This window comes from Geotrypetes seraphini, chromosome 3 (genome assembly GCF_902459505.1).
Source record: "Geotrypetes seraphini chromosome 3, aGeoSer1.1, whole genome shotgun sequence".
Taxonomy (NCBI): Eukaryota; Metazoa; Chordata; class Amphibia; order Gymnophiona; family Dermophiidae; genus Geotrypetes; species Geotrypetes seraphini.
This window is the reverse complement of record NC_047086.1, coordinates 40667775-40687143: the sequence shown is the minus strand read 5'-3', so window position 1 is coordinate 40687143 and position 19369 is coordinate 40667775. Positions and strand designations below refer to the sequence as shown.

Genomic DNA, 19369 nt, shown 5'->3' with positions numbered 1-19369 from the left:
TAAACAAGATATTGGGCTAGATTGACAATTGGTCTTACTCAGTAAAAGCTATTCTTATGTTCTTATACCACAGATCAGGGATGGGCAACCATGATCCTCCAGAACCCAGTCAGGTTTTCAAGATTTCCACAATGAATTATGTATGATATCCATTCATAATGTCATGGGCAACTTTTCTATCTAGAAGATATTGTCACAGATACTTGGTTTTGCATTTCTCAAAATTGTGAATTTGTGTCTGCAGAGATAACATGCTTCTTCATAGCAAAAATGTTATAAAATATAGAGTTGAGAAAAAGACTGTAGCCCTTTCAGGACCAAGGGACATATTTGTCCCATAACTTTAAAATCCTATAAATTTTGATTGGGATAGTCTACAGTTCTAAATTTGATATGTACGGATTCCATATGATACTGCCTTTATGTAAACAAACTGGTTCCGACATTCATTCATTAGCGTCGTTGCTAGATTGACGAGAAGATTCACTTGCCACACTGTCCATAAGCCAGAAGTGTGATTTTTTTAAATAAAAATAATGATATTTCACAAAAAAAATCAATTTTTTGGCATCTGCAAGCCCTTTTTACCATAAAAATGTCGTCAAAACCACAAAAATTGGCCTACGATCCTTATGGTCCTGAAAGGGTTAACCCAATTGTTCCTTTGCTAATCTATGTACACAGAATTAATCCCTTACCTCTTAAGTGTTAAGTTTATATATCTGCATAAGGAGCTAAGGGTGAGGAGGGAGGGCCAAGCAGTAAAAATGAAAGTGAAACCTTATTAAGCAGAATACTCCAAGTCTTGGGATCCTTTTGTGTATAGCCTGAGTTTTATCATTATTCTCTCCTTGGAGGAGAAAACCTTTAATGGCAGCAGGCCAAAAAGAGACCAAATTTGGGAATATTTTAATGAAGTTCTTCTACATATGGGTCAAGAAGGTATGTGTGCAAAATGCAAACACCGCAACAAAGAAATGCAAGTCCTGTTGGCCTGAATAAAACAACATCATGAGAAGTGCTTTGATGAAGATGAAAAAAGGAACATGTTTGAACAGGCAGGATCTTCAGATTGGTAAATGTTTTGATTTCATCATATTTCTTAAAGACTGCCTTGAAGAATTGTTGAATTTCGGCATAAATACGCATATATTTGCTATTATTGAACATTACTGTCATTTTGATACAGTTGTTATAAAGAAATAAAGAGTTAAAACAAGCAACTATTCCTTCTTTGGGCAGTACTGAGTAGTAGTGAATAAAATGAGAAAACTATAATATAAATTAACCCCCTCTTTTACAAAGCCGTGCTAGCAGCTGCCACGCGGCAACAGCCCCAAAGCCCTTTAAATCTCTATGGGTTTTGGGGCCATTAGCACAGCGTAGCCACTAGCGCGGCTTTGTAAAAGAAGCCGTAAGTCTTTCTGACTAATACTCAAACATTGCCTGTTATTTTATTTAGTATTATACTAGTGATTTAAATCAAATCCACCATGCACAAAACTATTCAAATTCATTAATTCATATGGGAACTCTGAGATATTGCAAGAGGACCTTAGGAGACTGGAAGACTGGACATCAAAATGGCAGATGGAATTTAATGTGGACAAATGCAAAGTGATAAAACAATCCAAATCAAATTACTTGACACTAGGTGCCACATTAGGACCCTCCACTCAAGGAAAAGATCTAATGCCATCAGGGACAATATGTTGAAATCCTCTGCTCAGTATGTGGCAGCAGCCAAAAAAACAAATAGAATGCTAGGAATTATTAAGAGATAGAAAAATAAGACAAAGAACATTATAATGCCTCCATATTACTTCAAAGTGCAACCTCATCTTTGAATACTGGTCACCATATCTAAAAAACGACGTAGCCTAATTAGAAAAGTTTCAAAGAAGGGCAACCACAATGATTAAGGGGATGGAACTCCTCTCATAAGAAAAAAGGCTTAAGAGGTTAGGGTTCTACAGAATGGAGGAGCAGAGATGGTTGAAGAGGGATATGAATAAGGTGTACAAAATCCTGAGTGAAGTAGAGAATATGGACATGCGTCGATTGTTTACTCTCTTAAAATGTACGAAGATGAAGGAACATTCCATGAATTTATGTGGAAATACTTTTAATATGAATAGAAGAAAGTATTTTTTCACTCAACAAATAGTTAAGCAAGATGCAATATAATGGCCTAAAACAAACTACAGGTATACACCACATATTACTAGTCCGGACAACATTCATTTGCGCTAACGTCCATGGCATCATCCTGTTGTCTCTCATGGATCTAGCATCTTGTGCACTGTGAACTTAACCATGACTTCCAAATGCACCCAATTTACTGCTAGTAGCAACAAGAAGAAAACAAAGAGCATTGATTTGGAAGTGAAACAAAAAATTATTAAGAATATTAGAAAGTGGTAAAGCAGTGAACACTATTGCGCATGAACTCAGTAAGTCTCATTCAACGAACAACACAATATTGAAAAATCAAGATAAAATCCTGCAAGCTGTGAAAGGATTGGCTCCACTGAAAGCTACTAGTCTAGAAGTGAGAGTGGTCTATATCTGACATGGAAAAATTACTGATGATGTGGATAGAGGATCAAACTCAGAAGTAAATCCCTCTCAGCACAATGACGATCATGGCAAAGGAACATGTAGACAAACATGAATTCATGAGGCAGAGTCTGCATGGGTTCAGCCGAGGGAGGTCTTGCCTCACCAATTTGCTTAACTTCTTTGAAAGTTTGAATAAACATGTGGATAAAGGTGAGCCGGTTGATGTAGTGTATCTAGATTTTCAGATAGCTTCCAGAAAGCTTTTGACAAAGTTCCTCATGAAAGGCTCCTGAGAAAATTAAAGAGTCATGGGATAGGAGGCAATGTTCAACTGTGGATAAAAAATTGGTTATCAGACAGAAAACAGAGGGTAGGGTTAGATGGCCATTTTTCTCAATGGAGGAGGGTAAATAGTGGTGTGCAACAGGGATCTGTACTTGGACTGGTGCTATTTAACTTATTTATGATCTGGAAATTGGAACAACAAGTGAGGTGATTAAATTTGCAGATGACACTAAACTGTTCAAAGTTGTTAAACACATGCAGACTGTGAAAAACTGCAGGAGGAACTTAGGAAATTGGAAGACTGGGCGTCCAAATGGCAGATGAAATTTGGCAGATGAAATTTAATGTGGACAAATGCAAAGTTAGGCACATTGGGAAGGATAATCCAAATCATAGTTCCCAGATGCTAGGATTCACCTTGGGGGTCAGGGTCCAAGAAAAAGATCCGGGTGTCATCACAGACAATACACTGAGACCTTCCGCCCAATGTGCAGCAGCAGCCAAAAAAGCAAACAAGATGCTAGGAATTATTTAAAAAGGGATGTTAAATAAGACTAGGAATGTTATAATGCCTCTATATCGTTCAATGGTACAACCTGATCTTGAGTATTGCATTCAGTTCTGGTCTCCTTATCTCAAAAAAGATATAGAAAAGTTTCAAAGAAGAGCGACCAAAATGATAAGGGAATGGAACTCCTCTTGTATGAGGAAAGAATAAAGAGGTTAGGGCTCTTCAGCTTGAAAAAGAGACAATTGAAGGGAGATATGACTGAAGTCTACTAAATCCTGAGTGGTGTAGAACAGGTACAAGTGGATCGATATTTTTTTTTTCTTACTGTATGAAGATTTACAAAGAATAGGGGAACACTCAAAGTTAAAAAGTAATACTTTTAAAACTAATAGGAGGAAATATTTTTCATTCAGAGAATAATCAAGCTCTGGAACATGTAATCCAGAGGATGTGGTTAATGTAGCTGGTTTTAAAAAAGGTTTGGACAAGCTCCTAAAGAAAAAGTCCATAGTCTGCTGTTGAGACAGACATGGGGAAGCCACTGCTTTCCCTGGATCGGTAGCATGTAATGTTGCTACTGTTTGGATTTTTGCCCGGTACCTGTGACTTGGATTGGCCTCTGTGAAGATGGGATACTGGGCTAGATGGACCATTGGTCTGACCCAGTAAGGCTATTCTTATGCTCTTATATTTTTGAGCTGCTGAAAGAAAAAGTAGGACCAGTCTATGAAATAGGGTTCAGTGCCAGCTCTGGGTGGTTCAGATGCTTCAAGAATCATTATTTCTTGCATAATGTGAAAGTGAGTGGTAAGTCTGTGAGTGCTGAGAAGGCAGCAGCAGAATTTGTTGAAACGCTGGATAAACTGATAAAAGAGGAAAGTTATATGGCCCAGCAAATTGTAAATATGGACACAATCTCCTTGTCCTGGAATAGAATGCCTGAAAAGACTTTTATCAGACAAAAAACAAAATCCAACAAATCTGTAGTAAAGGAACAGTGGAACCAAAATGAAAGAAAAAACTGCAGAACACTGTACAGGATGCAAGCAATGTTTATTCAAATAAAAAATTTGTTGCACACAAATAAACCACCTGGTAGGTAAAGAGACTTGGCACAGTCCATGTTTCAATCAAAATGTCTTCATCATTGCTGAAAAAACTACATCTTACTAAACAATGCAGCCCATAGATCAGGCAAAATATTGTTGCAAACACATTCCTTGCCACCATCTTAGAGACCCCTGATGAAGATGTGTTGATCGAAACACAGACTGTGTTGGGTCCCTTTACCTACCAGGTGATTTATTTGTGCGCAACAACTTGTTTATTTGAATAAACATTGCCTGCATCCTGTATAGTGTTCTGCAGTTTCTTTCTTTCGTGAAAGGACCTTTAGCCATAAGGAGGCTAAATCAATGCCAGGCTTTACGGCTTTCACGGACCAGATGACAATGTTATTATTGGGAGGCAATGTTGCTGTTTATAAGTTGAAACCTTTTGTCTTCTGGCACAGCGAGAACCCCAGGGCTTTAATTGGCGATTACTTTGCTGGTCCTCCCTATCTGACCGTTAACGGCTGAATTCTCCAACTACCTACCTGTTTGTCACTCTTTCAGTATGGCAGTGTAGTATTTGTGATTTGTTTTTCTATTCCAGCTGATTTCCATTCTGTTGATGTTGCTGTTGTGCAGTGACAGAGTTTGTTTCAACGGCGGCCCATGTTTAAGAGTCTGGTGCTGCGGTGGAGGAAGTTGGCCTCCTGCAGGGGCTTGTGTGGAGATAGAGGTCCTGGCTCCTACTGTGCCGCTTTTTCTCCATGATGGCGGCCACTTCTTCTGCTGTTGGGTTGACAGCGGGAGCCCAAAAATGAAGAGCTGCTTTACAAACTCAGGCAGAGGAGCAGCGCACAACCATTTCCATGCTCTTATCCATCGGCTGGAGGGAGAAAACCATCAGCGCGATTGACGGGTGCAGTGGTGGACTGATGCTGGCATCAGAGGATTTCCTGTGGCCTACCTTCTCTCCCCTCTCCTTGGCAGACTTGCACTCTATCTCAGCTTTGGGAGGAGCCTGTCTTTGGATGCCTCGGGACCGAGAAGTCGGTTTCATCCCGTTCTACATCATTGAACTTTTCTTAATTGGCCATTTAACAGCAGAATTTCTCCATTTTACCACGGCCTTGCACTGATCAGAGATGGACATATCTCTTCACTGGATTGACCTGATTTCATGTTGAACTTTATCTGATTTTTCTGCCAGGTTTTTATTTATTTTGATTTTAGTTTTTTATCCTCCTATAAATTTTATTTTGGTTTAATTCTTTATGAATTGGCCTGTATTTTATTTCAATTTTATTGGTTCTTTCCGCTAGGGTTTATTTAATTTTGCTCTTTTCTCCTCTCTATTTTATCTGTATTAAACAAATGTTATTTTCTAGACACTCTTTGTTTAAATTGTGAGCCCATCTGGGACAGAGAAGGTAGTTTAATGTGCCTATTATATTAAATTTGTAAAGCCACTTTGAACTCTTGCATTAAGCAGTATATCAAATGTACAATAAACATTAATAAGCATATACTGCCTGTTATTACAGGTCCAATAAGAAAGTCTGGATGACTCAAATCTTGTTCCAGGATGACCTCCTTAACTATTATACTGCTGAGATGAAGAATTTCTGCTTGGAAGAAGGCATTCCTTTCAAGTAATGTGGATAATGCTTCAGGACATCCCCCTTTTGTTGGTGACCGTCACCCCAACATCAAAGTGGTGTTCTACCCTCCAAACACTACCTCTTTGATACAGCCAATAGACCAAGGGGTAATTGCAATCTTTAAGGCCTACTACCTTAGAAAGACATTTGCCCAGGATATTGCTACAACTGACAACACTGACAAGACACCAATGCAATTCTAGAAAGAGTACATTTACTCTGCCTTAAAGAGCCTTGCTTGGGCCTGGGATGATGTCACCAAAGAGTGCATGAATGGCATATGGAAGAAGGTATTGAAGAGGTTTGTGCATGACTTCAAAGGATTTGAAAGGGATGAAGAAATTTCTAGAATTAATAGAGCTATTGTTGACATTGCAAACAGTAATATGAACTAGTGCTGCCCAATTTAGGAAAAAAAATTTTGATTCGATTTGATTCAGCCTACTGAATTGGTTTTTTGATTCAATTCGATTTTCCTGCCTAATTGGGTGTTTTTTTCAAACATCCTGGTGGGTTTATTTTATAGCCTCTTCACCCCTTTTATAGCCTCTTCACTTCCTTTGCCTTCTCCTAACCACACTGGTGTTGTGGTGTAAACAAAATAAACAAACAAAAAAGACTTTTCCTCTCTCTCTCTTAAATCCTTGCTCACGTTTGCTGTCTAACACCAGCTCTGGCAGGATACACGTTTCAAATCTGACATATTGTAATCACAAAATGGAAAATAAAATTAATTTTTCTACCTTTTGTTGTCTGGTCATTATTCAAATCTTGTTGGTCCCAGGCTCTGGTTGTCTTCTGATAACTTACTTGCCAAGGTCCACTTTTTTCTCCATTCTAACCATCCATCTGCCATCTTTGTCCTCCCCTTCCGTTTCCCTTCCCTTCCCCAGAGGTCTGGCATCTTTCTTTTTTTTCGTCTCCATCCACAGATCCACCTTTTCTTAACTACCCTTTCGTCCAGCATCTTTCCTCCTTCCCCACCATCCCAAGGTCCAACATCGCTCCCTTTCTTTTCCCAACCGCTCCTATCCAGTATCTCTATCCCCCTCCACACCATCCCTTGTGTCCAACTTCTCTCCCTTTCTGTTCCTTCCCTCCCTAAATCCCATTGTCCATCATCTCTTTCCATCTCCTCTATTTTTAGACCCATTATTTCTTCCCCCCAAAGTCCAGCATATGCATGTCTCTTTGAACCCGCTCTTCCTTCACTCCGTGTACTTCTATACCAGGACCCTCCTCCCCTGAAGGTCTGCACCTCCCCCCTGAAGGCCTGTACCCCCATCCCTGAAGGCCTGTCCCCCCCCACTTGAAGGCCTGCCTGTCCCCCCCTTGAAGGCCTGTCCCCCCTTAAAGGTCTGCCTCCCGCCCTTGAAGGCCTGTCTCCCCCTTAAAGGCCTGCCTGTCGCCCCCTTACAGGCTTGTCCCCCCCTTGAAGACCTGCCTGTCTCCCCTGAAGGCCTGTGCCACCATCCCTGGCCTGTCCCCCCCTTAAAGGTCTGCACCCCCCCTTAAAGGCCTGTTCCCCCCTTGAAGGCCTGTACCCCCCCAAGGCCTGTCCCACCCCCTGAAGGACTGCCCCCCCCGAAGGACTGCGCACCCCCCCACGGGAAGGCCTCCGTGTTCCCTCTGGCCTCCCCGCAGCGTTTACCTGCAGCCTGCAGCGAAGATCGCGGTTACAGCGTCTTTACTAAGTGCTTTCAGCTGTTTCCGCCGCCCCGATCCTGCCTCTGACATCAGAGGGGCGGGAACGCAACAGAGGAAACAGCTTAAAGCACTTAGTAAAGATGCTGTAACCGCAATCTTCGCTGCAGCTATAAGGTAAACGCTGCGGGGAGGCCAGAGGAAACATGGAAGCCTTCCCGGGGGGGGGGGAATAGGATGGGATGCGATGCGATGCGCAGTCCTTCGGGGAGGCCAGAGGGGAAGCCGACAGCAGCACTTCCTGACTGACTCTCCCTCCTGCCCTCTAAAGCAGATGCGGCAGCGGCCAACCAGCAAGAGCAGCGCTGCCACATCTGGGGGCGAGGGAGGGAGGGTCCAAATCGGGAAGCCGATTTTTTTAAAATTTAAATCGATTCGAATCGATTCACCCGAAATGAATCGGGCAGCACTAATCTCAACCTTGACATTGATGATGAGAACATAGAAGAACTCTTGGAGGTAGTTCCTGAGGAGCTTACAATTAAAGAGTTTCTGCAACTGGAGGGACAAAGAATAGCTGAGGAAGAGGCAAGGGAAACTGCACAAGAATAACAAGAAGAAATTTACTGTGAAGGGGCTAGCCAAATTCTTTGCAGACTTAAATCAGTTACTGAAGGATGCTGAAGAGATTGCCCAAAACACTGAACAGTTTTCACTGATTGAAAGAAATGCTCATGCAGTGTTTGCTGCTTATAGGCAGATTTATGAAGAAAAGACAGACCAAACAGACAATACTGGACATTTTCCTGAAGAAGCCAACATCTCCCAAATAAGAGACTCAAACAGGTCCCTCAGGCATTACAGGAGAAGACATTCTCATTGCTGGGGACATCTTCTCTAAGCAGGTTATTCCAGTGGCACACCATTCAAAGTAGAGAGCTGCACGGGAATCGGGATGATGGGAATCCCGCGGGACCCGCGGGTTCCCCCTTCGGGTCACGGGGATCCCGTGGGGACGCCCCCTAGGGTCGCGGGGATCCCATGAGGACGCCTCCGAGGGTAGCGGGGTTCCTTCGGGGCTGGATGTACTAAGTCGCACGGCTTTTCTCCCTACCTGCTCTGCTTGCAGCACAGAGCCAAACGGAAGTTTTACCGACGTCCACGCTGACGTCGGGAAGACTTCCGTTCGGCTCTGTGCTGCAGGCAGGGTAGGTAAGGAGGAGTAGCCTCGCGGCTCGAGTGGCTACCAAGGAAGGGGAGAGGTCCGCCCCGCCCCGGGTGCAGCACAGCCGTCCAGGTCCCCTTACTTTTGTGGCGCTTCCCCGACCAACCGACAACAGCCCTGGTCCGACAAACCTCCCTGCCCTTAACCGCGAATCTAAATTACCTTCTTACAGCAGCTGTAAGAAGGAAATTTAGATTCGCGGTTAAGGGCAGGGAGGTTTGTCGGACCGGGACTGTTGTCGGTCGGTCGGGGAAGCACCACAAAAGTAAGGGGACCTGGCCAGCTGTGCTGCACCCGGGGCGGGAGAGAAGGAGGGGGGAGAAGGACGCTGAAAGCACTGGAGAAGACAAAGGGGTGGAGAAGGACGCTGAAAGGCCATGGGGAAGACGGGCCGGAAGGGGGGGGAATGACTCTGAAAGCACTTGTGGAAGACAGAGGAGGGAGAAGGACACTGAAAGCATTTGTGGAACACAGAAGGGGGAGAAGGACGCTGACAGGACATGGGGAAGAAGGAGGGGGGAGAAGGACGCTGAAAGCACATGGGGAAGACAAAGGGGTGGAGAAGGACGCTGAAAGGACATGGGGAAGACGGGGGAGGTGGAGAAGGACGCTGAAAGGCCATGGGGAAGACGGGGGGGTGGTGGAGAAGGACGCTGAAAGGCCATGGGGAAGACAGAGGGGGGAGAATGACACTGAAAGGACATGGGGAAGACAGAGGGGGGAGAATGACACTGAAAGGACATGGGGAAGACAGAGGGGGGAGAAGGACACTGAAAGGACATGGGGAAGACAGAGGGGGGATAAGGACACTGAAAGGACATGGGGAAGACAGAGGGGGGAGAAGGACGCTGACAGGACATGGGGAAGATGGGGGGGGGGAGAAGGATGCTGAAAGGAAATAGGGAAGAGAGAGTGGGGAGAAGACGCTGGCAGGGAAGAAGACAGAGATGCCAGACTATGGGGGGAGCGGAGGGAAGATGGGTGCCAGACCAATTTGGAAGGGGGGAGAAAGGGAGAGGCGCAGTAACAGAGCAAATGGAAGAAGCAGAAGGAAGAAAAACAGTGGATGGAAGGAACTGAATGAGAACATGAGGAAAGCAGAAACCAGGCAACAAAGTTAGGAAAAGAATTCTATTTCTTTTTTTTTTTTTTGCTTCAGGATAAAGTAGTATATTAGTTGTGTTGATAAAAATTTATAAACAAAAGAGGCTCTGGTAGAAACCCGTTTACAAAGTATGCATTCTTCCCAATTAATAATTCCAAATTAATAAAGTCTTTTTGCTTATTTGCAAATGGGTTTCTACCAGAGCCTTTAATTCAGTAGCATAATTAAATGAAATAACTATTTCTGAAGTTTATAGGGATGGGCGGGGACGGAGGGGATTCCTCACGGGGACGGGCGGGGACGGAGGAGATTCCTCGCGGGGACGGAGGGATTCCTCACGGGGACGGGTGGGGACGGGTGGGATTCCTCATGGGGACGGGTAGGGATAGGTGAGACTTTGGCGGGGACGGGTGGGATTTCTGTCCCCGCGCAACTCTCTAATTCAAAGCCTATTTCTCCCCTGACACTCCTCCACTGGAATCCCAGGAGGAAACTGAGAACAATGATGTTGATGATTCCCCTCCATTGCAGTCCCAAGAGGAAATGGAAGACAGTGATATGGATGATCCTCTTCATCTTGATTAGTGTTTAAAGTGTGTATGGATGATGAAAGTGTTTAAGATGAAAAGGCTAGATTCACGAACCTGCCCGATTGGTCCCGATCCAGGCAGGTTTGATGAATTCACAAAGCCCCAATATGCAGATGGGGGCAATTGGAGGAACGCCCCCATCTGCCTTCCCGGATCGCTTGATAGCAAACCCCACACATGCGCAGACCATCTGTAGATGGTCTGTGCATGCGCTGGACCTCAGGGCTGGCATAGATTTTTATTTTTTTTTAAAGGCGATCGTTTTAATGGAGCCCATGGTTTTAACCCGCTTAAGCCCGCGGGTTAAAACCACGGGCTTGCAGTGTGGGGAAGAAAGGCAGGCAGGCAGCATGTTTGGGGCTGGAAGGCAGGCGCGTTTGGGGCTGCAGGATAGGGGCTGACAGATTAGAGAGCAGGGCGGCAGAAGGCAGGGCAGACGGAAAGGGCTTCAGCGACTGATCCGCAGCAGTCACTTTTTTATTGATCAGCCAGCTCAGTCGGTGTTTCAGGGTTTTGTTTAGTGAATTGCGTCCCTGCCTACTTTGTATGCCATTGCCCTCATTTGCATGTGCGGATCGGAGGATGGTTGGAAGAGAGGTAAGTGAATCGCTAAGGGGTTGCAAACCGATCGGTACACGATCAGTTTGCTTTGTGAATCTAGCCCAAAGTGTTTAAAGTGTGTATGATATGTATAATCCTCCTCTTCTTGATTAAAGTGTTTAAAGTGTCCCCTACCCTTCCTCCTTCCTCTCGAAAGAAAAAAAAAAGCAGGAGGAATGTTCACTCCCTCCTGCCACAGGATGCTTCATTCTTTCGCTAACACCTTACAAATGGACAAAAGATTACACTAGCCCATTTCTAAGTACTCCGACTGATTCTGCAAGTTTGATCAACACATTTCAGTTCAAAAGCCTGTAAAAGGGCACTTTTTCTGACTTTTTAGTGTTGTTGAAATAAGGTTCAGGGAATAGTGTGAGTGAGAAAAGAAGAGGAATTGAGACAGAGTTCTTAAAATGTCTCTCTGCCATCTATATGGACTCATCAACTTTAAAACAAATGTCAAACAGCTAAAAGAAGCTTGGTTTGTATTTGCTTTGTTTTTGATAATTCACAATTATTCAATGCCTTGTTTAAGAAATTCGCAAAGCGATGTCCTATAGAACAAAAACATTCTCTCACATTAATTTTTTAAGAGGCTCCAACAGGAATATCAGCTCATTACATAGCAAATCTGATCTGGGTCCTCAAATTATTTTCTAGTGGTTGATCAACAAACCAATGTCAGAAAATAACATGAGTTGCATAGATAAAAACAATTAACTTTTATTTTTTTAGAAAGCCCCATCAGGACACTCCAAAGATAATCTTGTAAATTAATATGACTTATTCAATTTCATATGCTGTCAGTTTGTCACGTACCGTTAGAAAAATAATGTAAAGAAAATGTAAACGTGATCATATACAGTATATAGCAACTTTAACTATACAAAATTATAAACATGCAAAAACAAACATAGAAAGGCTAAGCCATGACAGAGTTTTAATGTTATGTCTTTATAAAAGCTTTCTTTGTGAGATATTAGAAATTTTTATTTTATTTATGAATTGGAATTTATTAACTGCCTTTATGAAGAGATTCACCCAAGACAGTGGTTTGAAACAGAAGGAAAATCAATTTGCACTTCATTTACCATTAGCTGCATATTGCATAATGTACTCCCATCCAAGATGGTTGGGTGATATTCTCCAATTCTTGAATGAGGAAGTGATCTAGTGGTTAAAGTAAAGGCATGAAGACCAGATAAAACAGGATTCTCATCCTTCTTTCTACCAGTCATGTCAAGTGACCTCTGTAAAGTCACTTTATCTTCCACTGTCTCGGGTACCCAATTGACGTCTTTTGTAGATTTGCTATAGTTGTCCTTTATCTTTATTTTCCGTTGTTTTTCACCCACACATCCAGGGGGGGTGGGAGGGGGAGGGGGGTATATCTTTTGTTTTGGTATTATTCCTGACGGTAATGATGGATGGGGGAGGGAATTTTTATCTTTTTTATAGATACTGATTGATTATAAGTGCTTGGTTGATTATCATTATTTGTATATAAACTGTATTGCACTTTTTGTTGGCATTAAAAACTAAATAAAGTTAAAAAAAATAGTTTGAATATTCTTTGGTGCAAGAATTTATCATATCTTAATAACTAGCTCTATGTCCAGTGCTGCATCTGCCCAATAGCATTATACCAAAGATAGAACACAAAAAGCATGGACAATTCTTTGCCATCAATGAACAGTATAGCTACAATTTCCGTTTCCTGTGGAGTAACATACTTACCAAGATAGAGCAATTTGTAAATGTAGGGTGATTGCTCTCTGACTGAACTCCCTTTGTTTCTTGCATACAGGACTCATTATTTGCATTCACCAGCAAATAGGTGTCTCCAAGAAAGCAATCATCATGATAAGGTTGTAGAACCCTGTTTGCAAAGGGGTTTGGATGGCAACACCACTCCTCCACTAAGGAGCTCCAGTTTTCATTCGGTAAAGGAAGAACTCTAAGGAACACCCTATAAAAGGAAAAGATACAAATCAAATTACTTCAGAAACCCAATTTTGCTGAAAATCTAACTTACATCTTTAAACTGCTCCCTCAATCTTGCTCATTTTTCCAATTCTGCTATTTAAAACATATAATTCAATATGCGTTACAAATTTTTTTTATACCCCTAGATGCAATACTTGGTGGAAACTCTTCTTGCAGCAATAATAGTTGAACCCTTACTAAAATCTCCAATGACCTGTCTCTGGTCAGATCCAAAAGCCTCTAGTCTATCCTCATCAGCTGTCACTCTGAATTTCATGCAAAGTCAGCCATTATAAAAGCACTGTGACATGTGGTTTCAGTTTTTATTAGCCGAGGTCCATGTTTGCAGAAGCCATTTTGCTTGGAGGTAAAATATAGTGGATTGGCCACTATTGGAAACAGGATACTGGGCTTGATGGACCTTCAGTCTGTCCCAGTATGGCAACTTTCATGTTGTTATAGTCCAAGAATCCCATTAACTCAGCTCTGGTCTCTTTCTCTAGTTCCAACTTAACGGGATAGCAACTGCCATCTCCCTCAAAAAAACTAACAAAAGAAAGATCCTCTGGAGGGGATTTACATCTCTCCTGTGGTAGGGAGGGGTCTGAAGGTAGGCCCAAAGACTTCTCCTCTGAGAAGTCTTCAGACTCCTTTTTGGACACCCAGGTCCAATCAGACAAACTCAGTAAAGCAGTCATCATGATTTTCTTACCTGCTTCGGTCTGCTGGCAAGATCAGGGTCTGCACAGGGATGCCAAGGTACAGATGCTCTCCTATCCTCAGAGATAGTTTCCTCCCTCAATGGGTAACTGCATCAGATGGCATCAGATGCGTGACCCATTGAGGCACCAGCATTGATAATCGCCCAACAGGCAAAGCATGGGCCTTCGGAATGAGCTGGAGCATGCCCAGAAATGGCGCAGGTGCCCTCGATACCTTGGTGCCAGGTGGTCCCACAAGGCACTCCAGTTCCTCCCAGAACATGGCTCAGATCTTTCCTCAAAGACAAGGTATCAGGAAAGGCAAGGGAGATGCCAGTGTGGCCATAGTCCTTGAAGATGCCAATGAAGTTGAAGGAGGATAGCCTTAAAAGCAATCTAAGGAAATGCTTCTTTACAGAAAAAGATGGCACACTCGTGGAACAAACTCCCAGAGGAGTTGGTAGAGACGAGGACTGTGTCTGAGTTCAAGAAAGCATGAGACAGGCATATGGGATCCCTTAAGAGGTGGTGGAAATAGCAGATTATATGGATGGGTAAACTAGATGGGCCATATGGCCTTTATCTGCCATCACTTTTTATGTTTCTATGTTAAGAGTAGGGTCCTGTCCTTAGGGGAGACTGGTGGGTCGACAATGATAGCATAGGAGGAGAGTGATCTTCATGGCAGCGACGCTTTTTGGATGCCAACAATGCCAACACCCCAGAGATCTTGACATTGTGTGTCCAGAAGGACCAATGCCAATTATTCTTTGTCTTTGGTGCCTAGCATCAGTCTTTCGGTGCCAAAGAGGATGATGCTAAATCCAAGAATTTCCTTGGTATCGGGTCTAAGTGAGCTCCATTTGCAGGTTCACTACTGGTGCTCGATATTGAGGCAGGCAGAGACCTCCTCAATGTCAAAGCATTGCTAGCATTCAGTGCAGCTCCAGAGGCCATAGGGACTGAAACTCTCCACACTGATGTTGAGGAATCAGATTTCTGGAGGTCAAAGAGTCTCTCTTGGACTACCTCCCTGGATTTCACAATCCTCTTCTGCATATGGGCAGACAGAGGACAAATTAGTAGATCATGGACCCTGCCCAGACACTCATCATGGAGGTTTGATGACCAACATGGTCCGGGTAGTAAATAAAATATATTTCTTGAACTCACTGGCAAATCTCTGGGACACTGTGGTGAAGAAACCTGCAGCAAAATCAAACAACTCAATGGTACAGAGAGGGAAAAAATAAAAACAGACCCCTCACACAAAAGTACCCGCTTGCGAGTGCAGGTCTCAGAAAGCTGGCAGCCATAAAAAATTAAAGTGCCAAAAAGACTAAGAAAAGGGGTGGGAGGGTGGGGGGAATGACAAAAACAAAACTTTCCCAAAAAGGGACACAGAGAAAAAAATAAAACAACAATAAAACAACAATAAAACTGTGCACAATCATGCCTCTAAAACAATGGTGTCAAACTCAATCACATTAAGGGGCTGAAATCCAAAACACAGGCTAAGTCGCGGGCCAGACCCCACCCAATCTCCGCCCCAGACCACGCCCCCATAATAATACTAATTATAACACCAATTTTTCCATTCATTTTTCATATATACACACACAATATAATTTTATTAACACCTAATAGTAATGGATAACCACAAAATTAAACTACACAAAACACACTGTATGCTTCTCAACATTCATTCCTACCAGAACACAGATAATCCCTGTGCAAATACGGGACCTAAAACTAAAAGTACTAACATATTTTAAAAAACACCCTAAGATTCAAGATTCTGCATGCAGTACAACCCCCAGAGAAAAAGAAACAAATGTATTTTTTCCTGAGCAGTGCAAAAGATAGACAGCAGACTAAAATGCTCAAAATTGACACAATTCAAAAACTAACTTGAAAATAAAATCTTTGTCTCCCTCCCTCCATGCTGTGTCTCCTTCCGGCGGGTGCCTAACCTGGCTGTTTTATGCAGCCCGCGGTCTGATGCCCCCAGTGTTACCTTGTGACCAGCTCCCTCCTCCTCACAGCCATAGTGTGCACAGAGCTGCGTGCAGTGGCTCCTCGTGCATCCTGCACCTGAACCAGAAGCCTTCTCTATCATATCGCAACGTCAGAGGGAATGCTTCTGGATGAGGTGTGGGATGCCGCTCCGTGAACACTATGGCTGTGAAGAGGAGGAGTCAGCCACAAGGTAACACTGGGGGAATCGGACCAAGAGCCGCATAAAACGACCAGATGGACCAGATTTGTCCCGCGGGCCTTGCATTTGACACCTGTGCTCTAAAGGGACAAGCCTTGTCAACTCTGTGGAGAAAGCAAAAATGGCAGTTACATGCATGGTGCAGGCCTACCAAAGGCTTCTTGAAGTGATAGAAAGGCTGGACAGTGTTTGAACTGGGGCTCCATCAGAAAGCAATGATATCAATTAAAGCTAATATCAGCCATTCTAAACACATACACATAAACATTAAATTTAATCAATATAATAAATTTATACCCATAACATTATAAACATAAACAAATATTAAAACCAATAAGCCTAAATAGTTATTCTAAAATACATCTTTCACTTGTGACTAAATATTTATGGAAAAATATATATTCAGCTGTTTATTTTAAAGAAGAATTAAAACTTTAAATTTTTTTATTTATTTTTTTTTAAATTTTATTCTGCTTAATCATAAGCTGATTACAACAAAAATACATATAAAAACAATGCTAAAAAACAACAGACATTACAAACTAATAACTACTAATATATATCACAGTTCACATCATAAAATTTCTGCCAATGGATTATCACACCACAATTAGGACCCATGTATCCAAAAATGTGTGTGTCACCCCCCTCCCCCGTGTAAACTAGGCTTCTGGTTGTTCCTTTCTCCCGTCAGAGTCCTGAAACCAAAGGGGACTCCTGAAGAAATTTTGGAGGGAACTGAAGAGAAAACAGAGGCTTTTGGTATAGCAAGAGTCTACGGGAGGCAGACACCTGAAGAGACAGAGGGGACCCAGGATGGTTCAACAGAAGAAAATCGAAGAATTTCTTTCTAAAAGGTTTTCCAGGAGAGGACAGAGATGAGACCATTAAAACTTAATGAGAGTGATTGCTGATCTAAAACCTTTGAATTTTGCTGACTGCCGATATACCTGCAGCTGTATGTAAATAGTTTGGAGTTTATTCTATCAACTGTTCATTAAATGTTAAAGTTTCAATTACAACTTGGTCTCCTGCAGGTTTACTGCTAAGCAAGGGACGATGCCAGACTGAGTGTTGCAAATGAACCTGGAATCACAAGTCCTATGGCCTAGCAGATTTATCTGGCCCCCGTCCTATGCCCAAGCTCATCTGAGAATTGTGAGTGACTGTGACTAATATCCAACTTCTTTTTTTTTTTTGTGGGCTGGAGTTCCACCATGTGACACTGCGGGACGGGACTCCAGGGCTACAAAAATGGCACCCAACGTGGGGCGTAAGAATTGTGGATCCCGCAAAGGTGCTGACTTGAGTCCAAAATGGAGGAGGAATATAGCCCTGAGACTTGTCTCCAGGATGACTACAGAAGAAATGAGATGCCTGCAGGGGAGAAGTTCAGAGCTGAGACCTGCCCCCAAGGTGTGCATCCAATAGAGCCGCCTTGAGACAAGGTTTCCACAGAGACTGTGAGTACTGTTAAAACAGAGAATGAGGAGGAATAGGGAAGCAAAGATGGTGACTTTTCTTGCCATTTCAACATGGGTTTTGCTGTAACTTTAATACTGAAACCTTATTGATCTCTCTTCAAAAATTCAACAAATACGTCTTCAAAACAAATGTTCTATTCTGCTCCAGTTTGATTTATCTGCGGCGTTTGATATGGTACATCATGACATTTTACTTCATTTACTTTTAGATATAGGTCTCCATCAGGCACATGGAATTGTCTCGTTCTTACTCAGTGAATATTGAGGGCGATATCTCCAATTCCTGGTGGCCTCCTTGTGGGGTTTCCCAGGGCTCTCCACTTTCTCCAATTTTATTCAATCTCTATATGACCACACTGAATACCTTTAAGCTGTCAGCTTAGGAAACGCTATTCACTTTTGCGGATGATATTTTGATCCTGATTGAGATCAATTTGGATATTACCAATTTAGTCTCCAAAGTAAATCATTACGTTTCCAAACTTCAAGCCTGGGCTCTTTCTGTCCAGATGAAGCTTAATACAACCAGAACTAAACTTCTGTGGTTAGGTCCAAAATTGGAGTGTCTTCCTCCTACTGTAGCTTTGGAATTTGGGGCCTCTTTTCAGATTGAGTTCTCTACTAAGATATTTGGAGTCCTTTTTGATTCCTCTCTCACCTTTAAGGATCAAATAAATTCCTTGGTCAAGAAATGCTTTTTTAGTTTACAAATGCTGAGGAAGGTTAGACATCTTTTTCATCATTTGACATTTTTTTGTCTTGGTCCAATCAATCATTGTATCTCGACTAGATTACTGAAATGCTATCTATTTTGGCATCACAAAGATCTAAAGATTACAATTAATCCAGAATACTGCTATAAAGCTGATCTTTGGAAAAAGCAAATTTGACCATGTGATCCCTTTGCTCCAGAGTCTTCATTGGCTCCCAGTTTATCTTAGAATTCAATTCAAATGTGCTTGCATCTGTTTCAAAATTCTACATGGCATTTTTATTCCCCTCATTCCCCTATTATGGAATGCTTACAGATTTTCCTTTGCAAGAGGCAGGCAACAATTCAAGCTCTCCCTTCCTTCTAGAAAAGGAATTAAAGGAATTAAGATCTTCAGTCAATCTCTGGCCTTCAAATCTTCTCAACTTTGGAATGAACTCCCCTTAATTCTAAGGAGCCTCAGTTTGTTCCAATCCTTCTGTAAATCTCTCAAATCTTTTTTATTTGCCAAACATTTTGGAAACTAATCTCTTTGAAACTTTGCTATTACCTTCTCTAGTTTTTATTTAATTATTGTAAATTTTTTCTTCATCTCTATCTAATTGCTGTAAACAGAGTAGAGCTTTCTCAGAATGATGACCTGGTATATAAAATTAACTTTTAGTTTAGTTTAGTACCGAGGGAAGAAGGAAGAGGAACTTCTAGATTTAGGTAATTATTAGAGGAAGGATATGATGTCAGTGGAACGCAGGAGGGAGGTTCTGAGGAGAGAGACTGGAACCACACTTTAGTTGAGGATTCAAACATGGAGTCTAATGAGAGAGAGAGAGGTGTCCGATAAGTAGGGGCAAGAAAAACACTAATGATGACTCACCAAATGATCTGTGAAGGATGGAAACCTTGTGGTTTGCATTGTATGTGATAAGTGCGGGATCCAGGGAGCTGAATTACCAGTACAGCTGAATTGCCAGATTGTAAAAGAAAATTTTTCCTACTGGAGCATGTTCCTGAAGCAACCATCCATTTATCAGGAGAA

General features: G+C 42.4%; 1 protein-coding gene across 9 annotated transcripts in view; it reads right to left on the bottom strand.

The window, feature by feature from the left end:
• UBE3D (ubiquitin protein ligase E3D) overlaps positions 1-19369 on the bottom strand; it is a 252983-nt gene that overhangs the window by 181606 nt on the left and 52008 nt on the right. For all 9 annotated transcript variants that reach the window (XM_033937938.1, XM_033937942.1, XM_033937933.1 and 6 more), the window contains one exon: positions 12970-13201. In XM_033937938.1, the coding sequence (XP_033793829.1) occupies positions 12970-13201 (232 nt within the window). The remainder of the gene's footprint in view (positions 1-12969; positions 13202-19369) is intronic.